General features: G+C 43.8%; 1 protein-coding gene across 1 annotated transcript in view; it reads right to left on the bottom strand.

The window, feature by feature from the left end:
* Positions 1-2,786: 2,786 nt before the first annotated feature.
* The window catches only part of LOC133545154 (ephrin type-B receptor 3-like), a 66,964-nt gene continuing 56,496 nt past the window's right edge, over positions 2,787-13,254 (bottom strand). Inside the window, exons 2-3 of the mRNA XM_061890520.1 lie at positions 9,183-9,247; positions 2,787-3,562 (exon numbers count right to left, since the gene is read on the bottom strand). Coding sequence (XP_061746504.1) covers positions 2,855-3,562; positions 9,183-9,247 — 773 coding nt within the window. The 3' untranslated portion in view covers positions 2,787-2,854. The remainder of the gene's footprint in view (positions 3,563-9,182; positions 9,248-13,254) is intronic.

Below are 13,254 nucleotides of genomic sequence, written 5' to 3' on the forward strand. Positions count from 1 at the left end.
TGACTATCAGTGGTATTTTATAAGGCGCCCTGTCGGGAAAATGAAATGATTTTAAGAGTGCCTTATAGTTAGGGCTGGGCGATATATCGATACACTCGATATATCGCGGGTTTGTCTCTGTGCGATATAGAAAATGACTATATCGTGATATTCGAGTATACTTTCTCACACAGCACTGCTAATTTGTAGCATCATTTGAAAAGTCACCCGCCAGAGAATGAAGAGTGCTTGAAACTCCACATGTCAACATCTTCGTTCGGTGCCACACCCACAAAATGCCGAAGCAACAATTTCCAGATCAACACCATGTGAAAAAAAAAAATCAACAACAGAAGGAGATACCGTCCGCAGGAACCTACCACAGAACGAAGCACATACACTATTTGATTTCCTATAATGCAGTTCATTTTTTATTCGACAGTTTTTTGAATATCTTGTGTGACATCATGCACAAAAGTGCACTTTATATGTTTTAAACTATTGTAGTGGCGTTCTGTACAAAAAGTGCACTTTAGTGTTGTTTTGATATGTCATCTTAGTGACATCATGCACTAAAGTGCATTCATAGCTTGTTTTAAAATGTCTCTGACATTAGGTGTTAATTCAAGGCTCAGGCAAAATATCGTGATATATATCGTGTATCGTGACATGGCCCAAAAATAATGAGATATAAATAAAAGGTCATATCGTCCAGCCCTTCTTATAGTCCGAAATTTACGGTCTAAAGCAGGGGTCACCAACCTTTTTGAAACCAAGAGCTATTCTTGGGTACTGATTAATGCGAAGGGCTACCAGTTTGATACACACTTAAATATATTGTATTTCTGTCTGTCATTCCGTCGTACATTTTTTTTCCTTTTACGGAAGGTTTTTTTTTATAAATGATGAAAAAAAACACTTAATTGAACAGTTTAAAAGAGGAGAAAACGCGAAAAAAATGAAAATTAAATTTTGAAACATAATTTATCTCTTTAAAATTCAAAATTCCACCGAAAAAAAGGAGGGAAAACTAGGTAATTCGAATCTTTTTGAAAAAATTTAAAAAAGTTATTTATGGAACATCATTAGTAATTTTTCCTGATTAATATTAATTTCATAATTTTAATGACATGTTCTTAAATAGGTTAAAATCCAATCTGCCCTTTGTTAGAATATATAATAAATTGGACCAAGCTATATTTCTAACAAACACAAATCATTATTTCTTCTAGATTTTCCAGAACAAAAATTTTAAAAGAAATTCAAAAGACTTTGAAATAAGATTTAAGTGTGATTCTACAGATTTTTAGATTTGCCAGAATAATTTTTGGGAATTTTAATTATAATTCGTTTGAAGAAGCAAAAATGAAGAATTAAATTAAAATGTATTTATTATTCTTTACAATAAAAAAATGAATATACTTGAACATTGATTTAAATTGTCAGGAAAGAAGAGGAAGGGATTCAAAAGGTAAAAAGGTATATGTGTTTAAAAATCCTAAAATCATTTTTAAGGTTGTATTTTTTCTCTAAAATTGTCTTTCTGAAAGTTATAAGAAGCAAAGTCAGAAAATAAATGAATTTATTTAAACAAGTGCAGACCAAGTCTTTAAGATATTTTCTTGGATTTTTAAATTCTATTTGAGTTTTGTCTCTCATTGAATTAAAAATGTCGAGCAAAGCGAGACCAGCTTGCTAGTAAATAAAAAAAAATAAAATAAAATAGACTCCGCCAAGGCTGTCCTTTGTCACAGATTCTGTTCATAACTTTTATAGACAGAATTTCTAGGCGCAGTCAAGGCGTTGAGGGGTTCCGGTTTGGTGGCCGCAGGATTAGGTCTCTGCTTTTTGCAGATGATGTGGTCCTGATGGCTTCATCTGACCGGGATCTTCAGCTCTCACTGGATCGGTTCGCAGCCGAGTGTGAAGCGACCGGAATGAGAATCAGCACCTCCAAGTCCGAGTCCATGGTTCTCGCCCGGAAAAGGGTGGCGTGCCATCTCCGGGTTGGGGAGGAGACCCTGCCCCAAGTGGAGGAGTTCAAGTACCTAGGAGTCTTGTTCACGAGTGGGGGAAGAGTGGATCGTGAGATCGACAGGCGGATCGGTGCGGCGTCTTCAGTAATGCGGACGTTGTATCGATCCGTTGTGGTGAAGAAGGAGCTGAGCCGGAAGGCAAAGCTCTCAATTTACCGGTCGATCTACGTTCCCATCCTCACCTATGGTCATGAGCTTTGGGTCATGACCGAAAGGATAAGATCACGAGTACAAGCGGCCGAAATGAGTTTCCTCCGCCGTGTGGCGGGGCTCTCCCTTAGAGATAGGGTGAGAAGCTCTGCCATCCGGGAGGAACTCAAAGTAAAGCCGCTGCTCCTCCACATCGAGAGGAGGCAGATGAGGTGGTTCGGGCATTTGGTCAGGATGCCACCCGAGTGCCTCCCTAGGGATGTGTTTAGGGCACGTCCAGCTGGTAGGAGGCCACGGGGAAGACCCAGGACACGTTGGGAAGACTATGTCTCCCGGCTGGCCTGGGAACGCCTCGGGATCCCCCAGGAAGAGCTAGACGAAGTGGCTGGAGATAGGGAAGTCTGGGCTTCCCTGCTTAGGCTGCTGCCCCCGCGACCCTACCTCGGATAAGCGGAAGATGATGGATGGATGGATGAAAAAAATAGAGACAGCTCACTGGTAAGTGCTGCTATTTGAGCTATTTTTAGAACCGGCCAGCGGGCGACTCATCTGGTCCTTACGGGCTACCTGGTGCCCGCGGGCACCGCGTTGGTGACCCCTGGTCTAAAGCAATTCAGTTTAACGTGTCAACTGAGTAACGTCCACACAGTATCGATCCGCTCAACACTTGCGACAGGAGTTGAAAACATTCAGAGATTTAAAACACCTATCAAAACACACATACCTTGGCATTGGGTTCGATCTGCAGTGGGTTCAAAACCAGCGACACAGGTGCAGGCCCCCACCGGAACCATCCACTCGCCATCGCCGTTGCAGTACAGCTTAAGAGGGACGGACATCTCCATGGCATTGGTCACACAGGCCCCCGGAGCGATGACTAAGGACGTTGCTTCGGCGCCGGTTGCGGTCTCCGGGAAGACGGCGAAATTAGCGATTGTGGTGGAGCACTTTTTGAAGAAGACCCGGACGGAGATCAGCGACATGCAGGCGCCAAAGTCCTGAAAGGCCAAGAAGAAGCCGGCCTTGGAGAGCGGCCCGAAGCTCCGCACTTTGGTGTTGATCCTGCCGGCTTCCAGCAGGGAGAAGCTCTCGTCTGGGGCGATGGTATCCACTTTCACGTAAGGGTTCTCCCTCCACAGGGGGCTGGTGTCCGTGGTGGCGTCCCCATCGGACTCGTAGTAAAACAGATTAAACGTCTCTTTACAGGAGCCGGGGATGTTGGGTATGCTGGCGCAGTCACGTACGGAGAACTTGAGCTCCACGTAGACCCGCAGCACGCCCCTGCGGGGGATATAGTCCGTCCTGAGCCAGTTGTTCTGGTTGGGCTGTCGGACATTACACACCTGGTAGGTCCTGATCGGGCTCATGGAGTCATCGTAGCCGCTAACTTCCTCCCACTGTGGGTTTGAAAACACAAAGTGTGACAAAAGAAAACAAGGTGCATAGTTAGTGAGATACATTTAAAATACGTAAAAAAAAAAAAATAGTTCTCATTGACCAAGGACTGAACCACAGCGGATAGGCGCTTATCTGTTGTGTTTTAATTAACACCAAGTCGTATTAAACATAGAGCTGGCTAATACAAAGCGGCGAAGCATGAACACATTCAAAAGTGTGAAATGACATCTGATAAAAAAATTGGTGTCGGGGTACGGACTGTGAGGAATAATTTGTAGCCGTAATGATTCGAACTGCGAGCGTCAGTCAAGAAAGTCTATTCATTATGTGCAGACCATTAACGGGAACACATTTTTCTCATTAAAACCCTTTTTCACGCATCACGGCTGTTTGACAAACAGGCCTGATGTTGATCAGAAGTCGTAAAAAACAAGCTTGGCCTGCATTTATACGTGCGTTTAACACATACAGTGAAGAAAATAAGTATTTGAACACCCTGCTATTTTGCAAGTTCTCCCACTTAGAAATCATGGAGGGGTCTAAAATGTTCACGGTATGAGAGATAACCTAAAAAGAAAAATCCAGAAATCACAATCTATGATTTTTTTTAACAATTTAATCGTGTGATACAGCTGAAAATAAGTATTTGAACACCTGTCTATCAGCTAGAATTATGCCCCCTCAAAGACCTGTTAGTCCGCCTTTAAAAGTCCTCCTCCACTCCACTGTATTATCCTGAATCAGATGCACCTGTGTGAGGTCGTTAGCTGCATAAAGACACCTGTCCACCCCATACAATCAGTAAGACCCAAACATTCAGCATGGTCTCAGCTCTGTTATTTTCTGTTTTTTGGAACCTTGGAGACATCATGCCTCGTTGGTGTGTTGTCGGAGGGTGTAACAACACTAACAGGGAGGGATTCAAGTTGCACCACTGGCCCGAAGATGCCAAAGTGTCTGCCGCCAGACCCCCATTGAATGTGCCAGAGTGTCTCCACATTTTACCGGCGATGACAGACATGGCACAGAGATGTATGGATAACCTGCAGATGCATTTGCAACGATAAATTCAACAAAATCACAAAGATGAGTTTTGTTGATTTTGACTTATGTGCTAATCAGACATATTTGGTTGCGACGTGACTGCCAGCTAATCGATGATAACATGCTACGCTAATCGACGCTAACATGCTATTTACCGGCGTTGCTAAAGCAGACATGACACAGAGATGTATGGATAACCTGCAGATGCATTTGCAACTATATTACGTTTCCTTCCACCCACATTTAATGCGAAAAAAACACTTACCAATCGAAGGATTTAAGTTTCTCCAGTGTCCTGAGATGCGAAAGTCCTGATCGTTTGGCCCGCACATTTTACCGGCGATGCTAACGCAGCTATTCGGTCATGCTATGACTATGAATAGCAACAATAGCTATTCGCTCAATAGCTTCAGTTTCTTCTTCAATACTTTCATACTCCAACCATCCGTTTCAATACATGCGTAATCTGTTGAATCGCTGAAACCGCTGAAATGCGAGTCTGAATCCGAGCTAATGTCACTATATCTTGCTGTGGTATTCCCATTGTTTGTTTACATTGGCAGCACTGTGTGATGTCACAGGGAAATGGATAGTCGCATCGCAAATAGCGACAATCAAGCACTTTAAAGGTTTTTTTAGGGAAATTCGGGGACCGGTAAAATTTTGAAAAAAAATTGAAAAAATACAACTAGCCACTGGGAACTGATTTCAAAAGGGTTAAAAACAATAAAAATCAGTTCCCAGTGGCTTCTTGTATTTTTTGAAGTTTTTTTCAATATGTTACCGTTCTCCGAATATCCCTAAAAAAAAGCTTTAAAGTGCTTAATTTTCGCTATTTGCGATGCCACTATCCATTTCCCTGTGACGTCACACAGTGCTGCCAATGTAAACAAACAATGGCGAATAACACAGCAAGATATAGCGACATTAGCTCGGATTCAGACTCGGATTTCAGCGGCTTAAGCGATTCAACAGATTACGCATGTATTGAAACGGATGGTTGGAGTATGAAAGTATTGAAGAAGAAACTGAAGCTATTGAGCGAATAGCTATTGACGCTATTCATAGCCATAGCATGGCCGAATAGCTGCGTTAGCATCGCCGCTAAAATGTGCGGACCAAACGATCAGGACTTTCGCATCTTGTGACACTGGAGCAACTTAAATCCGTCGATTGGTAAGTGTTTTTTTCGCATTAAATGTGGGTGGAAGGAAACGTAATGCAGTTGCAAATGCATCTGCAGGTTATCCATACATCTCTGTGCCATGTCTGCTTTAGCACCGCCGGTAAATAGCATGTTAGCGTCGATTAGCGTAGCATGTTAGCATCGATTAACTGGCAGTCACGCCGCAACCAAATATGTCTGATTAGGACATAAGTCAACATCAACAAAACTCACCTTTGTGATTTTGTTGACTTTATCATTGCAAATGCATCTGCAGGTTATCCATACATCTCTGTGCCATGTCTGTCATCGCCGGTAAAATGTGGAGACACTCTGGCACATTCAATGGGGGTCTGGCGGCAGACACTTTGGCATCTTCGGGCCAGTGGTGCAACTTGAATCCCTCCCTGTTAGTGTTGTTACACCCTCCGACAACACACCGACGAGGCATGATGTCTCCAAGGTTCCAAAAAAATAGTCAAAAAAACGGAAAATAACAGAGCTGAGACCCAATGTTTACAATGGGTTGAAAATGAAAATGGCGGCTGTATTACCTCGGCGACGTCACATTCTGACGTCATCCCCTCCAGAGCGATAAACAGAAAGGCGTTTAATTCGCCAAAATTCACCCATTTAGAGTTCGGAAATCGGTTAAAAAAATATATGGTCTTTTTTCTGCACCATCAAGGTATATATAGGTCTGGTGATAATGTTCCCCTTTAAGGTTAATGGTACTCTGTACTTCTCCCTACGTCCTTGTACCACTCCATACAGCGGCATTTTAAAAAGTCCTACATTTTACTTTTTGAAACCGGTACCGATACTTTCCGATATTACATTTTAAGGCATTTATCGTCCGATAATATCGGCAGTCCGATATCATCGGACATCTCTAACTGAAGTCACATTTGAATATATCGAATTCCAAATCAGATTTGGACTTTCTCCTTATGTGGCCTGAATCGGATGCGAAAAGTAAACAGGGCAATATTTGCAACGCGGCCCTCAATAGAAACGAGTTTGACGCATCTGTATGTTGATCGTCTGCATATTAATGCATGCACTGCAAAAAGTCAGTGTTCAAAAACAAGAAAAAAAAATACAAAAATGAGGGGTATTTTACTTGAACTAAGCAAAATTATCTGCCAATAGAAGAAGAAAATTTGGCTTGTCAAGACTTTCCAAAACAAGTAAAATTAGCTAACTTCAATGAACCCAAAAATACCTCAAAATAAGTATATTCTCACTAATAACAGGTGTACTACTACAGTATACAAGTACGAATTTTCTATTGTTTCATTAAAATAGAAACGGCAAAGTGTATTTGGCTGTCATCTGTTTTAATATGGGAAACAATTGTGTCAAAGTCATGATTTTGTTTTACATTATTGAAATAAGAAATTCTTACTTTAAAAAGTAGTTTTATACTTGTAAATGTTGATGACACAGCTTTGCAACATTTGATATTCTCGTTTCAAGCATGTTTTACCCAATATAGGTCATCAAATCTCAGCTACAAGATGTAATATCTTACTGAGATCATTCAGGACCTAAACACTTAAAACAAGTAAAACACTCTAACATAAAATCTTATGTATGGCCGCGCAAGTCCTAGGATGCCCTAAATGTTCATAACACACCCAGCCGAGTCCCATAGGGAGAGGGGATGAAAGTTGGAAAAGTCAGCAAAAGTCCCAAAAATGTTCAAAATACCTACACAGGTTCGAGTCCCACAAGTTCCGCCGCCGGCCAGGATGCCCAAAATGTCCAAAACGCGCCCAGCAAAGTCCCACGGGAAGGTGGTGAGGAAAGTGAGAAAAGTCGGGGAAATGTTCAAAAGTCCCACCCGGGTTCGAGTGTGCACTCAAACTCAAACTCGAACCCGGTTGGGACTCGAACCTGGGTAGGTATTTAGAAAATTTTGGGGGACTTTTGCCGACTCTTCTCATTTTTCCCCCCTACTTCCCGTGGGACTTTGCTGGGTGCGTTTTGGACATTTTTTGTATCCCAGGACTTGTGTGGCCGACGGCGGGACTCGTGGGACTGGAACCCCGGGGAGGTACTTAGGACACAATTGGGACTTTTGAACATTTTGGCCGCCTTTACCCCTCTTCTTCCCCGCCTTCCTGTGCACCATTGCTGGGTGTGTTTTGGACACTTGGGCAAAAATAGTTTCAAGCATATTTTACTCAAAATAGGTCAAAAAATGCCGGAAACAAACTGTAGTATCTTACTGAGATCATTTAGGAGCAAAACCCTTAAAACAAGTAAAAGACTCTAACATAAAATCTGCTTAGTGAGAGGAATTATCTTACCAGACAGAAAATAAGCAAATATCACCCTTATATGAGATATTTCATCTTACTTAGATTTCAGTTTTTGCAGTGTGGTAACTAACATATCGGCCCAGTTAGTCAATAAATGTATAGTCCATTAAACAACCACCTTGGGGGGAGTCAATCAATTTATTTTTTTCCTAATTCCTAGTCAGACTGAATGCTTCGTTTCCATAACAAATAGGCTTGCAGTAGTTGATTATTTCACCGGCGGGAAAATACTGCATAAGTCATCTCACGTCTTTGAGCTGCCGTGCAATTTATTCCCCGGGCGCGACGAGCCCAAGAGTCGGCGTTCGATGTCGTAAATCACCGGCAACACGTTGACGCACTACCTGACAAATATGATAATCGTGGCTCCCTGAACGTATGGGCTTGTCTTCCGGGAGCAGGGGGTGGGGGGGCTACTTCGCCACCCATGACATGTAACTTCATGGATACGAGGACACTCAAGACGCGGCCCGTTTAGGGAAAGGAAGAAGCTCGTGCTGCCGATGCCCGTTTCCATGGCAACCTGCCATTTCCATTGACTGACTTTGCACTCACGTAGCGAAGACAAATGACACTGGCCAGGAGTTGGGGGGGAGGTCTGTCAGGCTGTTAGCCCTCAGGTCAAATTCATGTTGCTTTATTTTCCCAGCACTCCTACGAGGGGGGGGGGCTTTAATTTTGGACTCGAATGTGCTCTTGGGCTCAACGTGCTTTCAATTATCAGGCTGTCTAGGCTCCCTAGTTGTCCTGTCACTGTGGGGATTTGCTTTGGTTTATCTGTGTGTTTGCACATTGGTTTGTTTGGAGGAACACGATGCGCAGATAGTGCGCAGCTCATCAAGCATTGAGCATTTCCTTTCATACTGAAGCGCCGGCAATGTCACACGGCGTCTTTCTGATTCGTTTTTTTTAGTACCCCAGAAAGCAAACACGCTGCAAAAAACAAAGATATAAAACAGTAGGAGGCGTGCTGTTCAAGACACTCAGAGCTCTATTAACGAGCAAATGGAACAAATGCTTTTAAAATGGGCGTGGGGGGGGGGGGCTACAAAACAAGCAAAAGACACGCAAACATATGCTCACCCCGCTCTCTGGGAACGTAGTCCAGGCCAGCTCTGTGGTCGCCCACCGACTGTCCATAAGGGTCTCTGCAAAGTCAGGATTGACACATTAGTTTAAGAGAGTGAAGAGGAAAATGCAATAACATATTTTATGGACTAAAAAGGCGCACTTAAAATCCGTTCATTTTCTCAAAAATCGTCACCCTAACCCTATAACCCGGTGCGCCCATACTTGCCAACCCTCCCGATTTTCCCGAGAGACTCCCAAATTTCAGTGCCATTCCCGAAAATCTCCCGGGGCAACCATTTTCCCGAATTTCTCCCGATTTTCACCCGTACAACAATATTGGGAGCGTCTGCCTTTAGCGTCCTCTCTCACCTGAAAAAGAGACTATTATATATGTCTTCGTTATCCCTATTTTGATCTATAACCCGAAAAGTAGGCAGGCACTGAGTTATTTCTTAGCGTGTGTGACCATGCATGGAAAAAATAATTTCAGTTCATCCAGGACAGCTCGAAGGGGAAAACCGCTTATTCCCTTTAGGTTCGCGGGGGGCACTGGTGCATATCTCAGCTACAATCGGGCGGAAGGTGGGGCAAACCCTGGACAAGTCGCCACCTCATTGCAGGGCCAACACAGATAGACAGACAACATTCACATTCACACACTAGGGCCAATTTAGTTTTGCTAGTCAACCTAGATATATATATATATATATATATATATATATATATATATATATGGGTGTGCCTAAAGTACATAGTAATTCTAGTTGTGCATGCAGAATCAGAATCAGAAATACTGTATTAATCCCCGAGGGGAAATTAAGATTTTCAGCACAATCCCATTCAAGAAGGGAATTGTGAAGTGAATTATATTTATATAGCGCTTTTCTCAAGTGACTCAAAGCGCTTTACATAGTGACACCCAATATATAAGTTACATTTTTAAACCAGCGTGGGTGGCACTGGGAGCAGGTGGGTAAAGTGTCTTGCCCAAGGACACAACGGCAGTAACTAGGATGGCACAAGCGGGAATCGAACCTGCAACCCTCAAGTTGCTGGCACGGCAACTCTACCAACCGAGCTATGCCGCCCCATAGAGCAGACAAACATTACAGGGAGACAGAACAGGATCGCCGACGGGTCTGCCAACTGCTGGCGCCGTTTACAAAAAAGGTGAGAAACATGTAAACGCCATAGCACACATAAACATGTATGTAAGAACGAAACATCAAAGAACAGAAAGGACATTAAAGACATTAAAAGAGCAGAGCTGATGCAACCAGCTGCCACTCCAGCAGTGCCACTTCTACACACAGTCACAAAAGTAGAACAACAACAAAAAAGCAACAAAAACATATACACTGTGGTGGACTCTGTGGGACAGGAGCAGACCCAACAAAGCAACCAAGGGAGCCGATTCCACCCTCGGCTGTCTATCAACTCTTGGCCAGTGTCCAAAAGCGAGGATTCTTGTTCATACTTCATCAATATATGCTCATTTTAAACTTTCACGGAGAGAGAAAAATTACAACTAAGTCAAACTGTATTTATAAAACAGTTATTAAGCAGTGGCGCAGAGATTTCCAAAACAGAAAGTGCAAGATTGTCAGAGACGTTTTAAAACAAGCTATAAGTGCACTTTTGTGAATGATGTCACCAAGATGACATATCAAAACAACACTAAATTAAGGTGTACTTTTTGTACAGAACGCCACTACAATAGTTAAAAACAAATAAAGTGCACTTTTGTGCATGATGTCACACAAGATATTTCAATAACCGTCAAATAAAAATGAGCTGCATAATAGGTTCCTGAGGACGTTATTTCTTTCGGTTGTTGACTTTTTCTTTTTCATACGCCTCCCTCCCACGAAACCCCCCGCTCGGAAGCGGATGCCGGTTCAAGGTTCCGAAAAGGCGGGCGGCCCGCCGGGACGCGCCCGCCAGCCTAAGGGCTGCAGCCCGGCCGTCGGTCGCGGAGCCTGCCGTGCCACCCGCGCCCCAAAGCCCTGGGACTTCTGTGTACTTTTCCCCGAAACCACGCGCCTCCACCGGGTCCGCTCCGCCGTCGGGCTGCAGCCCGTGCGTCGGTGGCGGAGCCCGAGGTCGCCGCGCGCGCCAAGTAGTGTGTGGGGAGGGCGGCCCAAGGACGGGACGGGGCCGAAACCCCGCACCGCCCGAGCGTCCCTCCCCGCCACGAGGCCCTGAGACTTCTGCGTATCATCCCCAACGCATGGCCCGTCGGGACGCGCCCCCGGCGGGAGGACCCGCCGTCGGCCACGGAGCCCGCCGTGCAACACGCACCAAGGGCCGGGCCAGAGCCCGCCCCAAAGCCCTGAGACTTCACGGAGCATTCTCTCTCTCCCGGTAATGATCCTTCCACAGGTTCCCCTACGGAAACCTTGTTACGACTTTGACTTCCTCTAGATAGTCAAGTTTGACCGTCTTCTCGGCCTCCGCCAGAGCCTGAGCAGACCCCACGCGGGGCCGATCCAAGGACGTCACTAAACCATCCAATCGGTAGTAGCGACGGGCGGTGTGTACAAAGGGCAGAAGTTTAAAATAAAATAAAAAAATCAGTCTTAGCCTGGGCCCTGAAGAGGGGGTGCAGACTGAGGCCAAGGGAAAAAAACAACAACTCATAGCCATAGAACACATCCCTCTTACATGTGTGTAAGAGGGAAACATCAAACATCAAAGAACACAAAGGACAGACATTAAAGACATTAAAGCAGCAGATACAACCAGACACTCCTCATACAGCTATGAATAAAAAGTAAAAGAAACATATCCACTGTGGTGGCCTCTGCGGTGTTCCACGCCATCGTCCGCTGGGGTGGAGGGAGCATGGCCAGAGACAGGAGCAGACCCAACAAAGCAACCAAGACAGCTGACTCCACTCTCGGCCAGTGTCCAGTCCGCATCGATATATCGCAAACCCGCAATATATCGAGTATATCGATATATCGCCCAGCCCTAACTCCAGCCTGTCGTATCAATCCTATGATATCATGGAACTATGCCCCAAAATTGAGCATTTGGCTAGAATTTTTTGATCAATTATGGGGAAAAAACAACAACCAAGCAGATCCCCAGAAGCCCGGAAAAATTAGATAGTTGCGTCAGGAAGGGCATACGGTGTAAAAACTAAGCCAAATGTATCATCTGACTGATTGCTGTGGCAATATAGAAAAATAAATATAGAAAATCCAGAAGAAAAATAAATAAATAAAATACGGAGAGGAATTAGAAAGATTTAAAATCACAGCTCCTGTCTTTGTCAGGTAGGTCGGCTAAATGTTTCCAACACGAAAACGATACCGAGTTCTACAGTATCGTATCACGTTATACAATGCAGTATGTGTCAGGAAAAGGAAGATAGGAGCTGTCATAGGGACACATTTCCCATTTGACACAACGCAGAACAAGACACTGTGTAAAACCACTTAAAAACACAACAACAAACCTAGAGCGGCATCTGCAGAGGAGTCATCCTGACGAGTGAAGTGAAGAGAAATGACAATTTACACAATAATCTGTTATTGTTTTTGATATGTGCTGTTTACTGCTGTTTCTATTGCTGAGAATGAGTAGTCGCATGGGTGCCTGGTGTGTTATGCAGACGTGATTCATTTCTTCAAAAATTCATTACTTTCTCTCTGGCAATCGCCGAGGGTGGACGCTCCCCTTTCCTCTCCCTTATCTCTCCCGCTTGCTTCTTTGTTTTGTCTTGTCTTAACTTTCTTGTTGCCTCTTTTTGCACTGCTCTCCAAATCTAAACATTGGAACTATTAACCTTCCTCTTGTGTTAACTTTCTGCTACCATCTCTTATGTTAACGGGTCGGTTTTGACCCATGTCTTAAATCAGCTGTAAAATACACTAAAAACAATTATCGATCATCCAATTTGTTTCTCGTCTCTTGGTTACCTTGTTAGGCTTCCTTATCCTTGAAAATATTGGTTTCAATATTTTTGGTTTGGGCCATTGGGCCTTTTTTTTGTCAGTATACCCCTTGATTTCAATTTTTAAAAATGGTAAAACGAACCTCAAGAGAATCATATAAATAAAAAAAAGGTTGTTGTGTT

The sequence above is a fragment of the Nerophis ophidion genome, linkage group LG28, assembly GCF_033978795.1.
Source record: "Nerophis ophidion isolate RoL-2023_Sa linkage group LG28, RoL_Noph_v1.0, whole genome shotgun sequence".
NCBI classification, from domain to species: domain Eukaryota; kingdom Metazoa; phylum Chordata; class Actinopteri; order Syngnathiformes; family Syngnathidae; genus Nerophis; species Nerophis ophidion.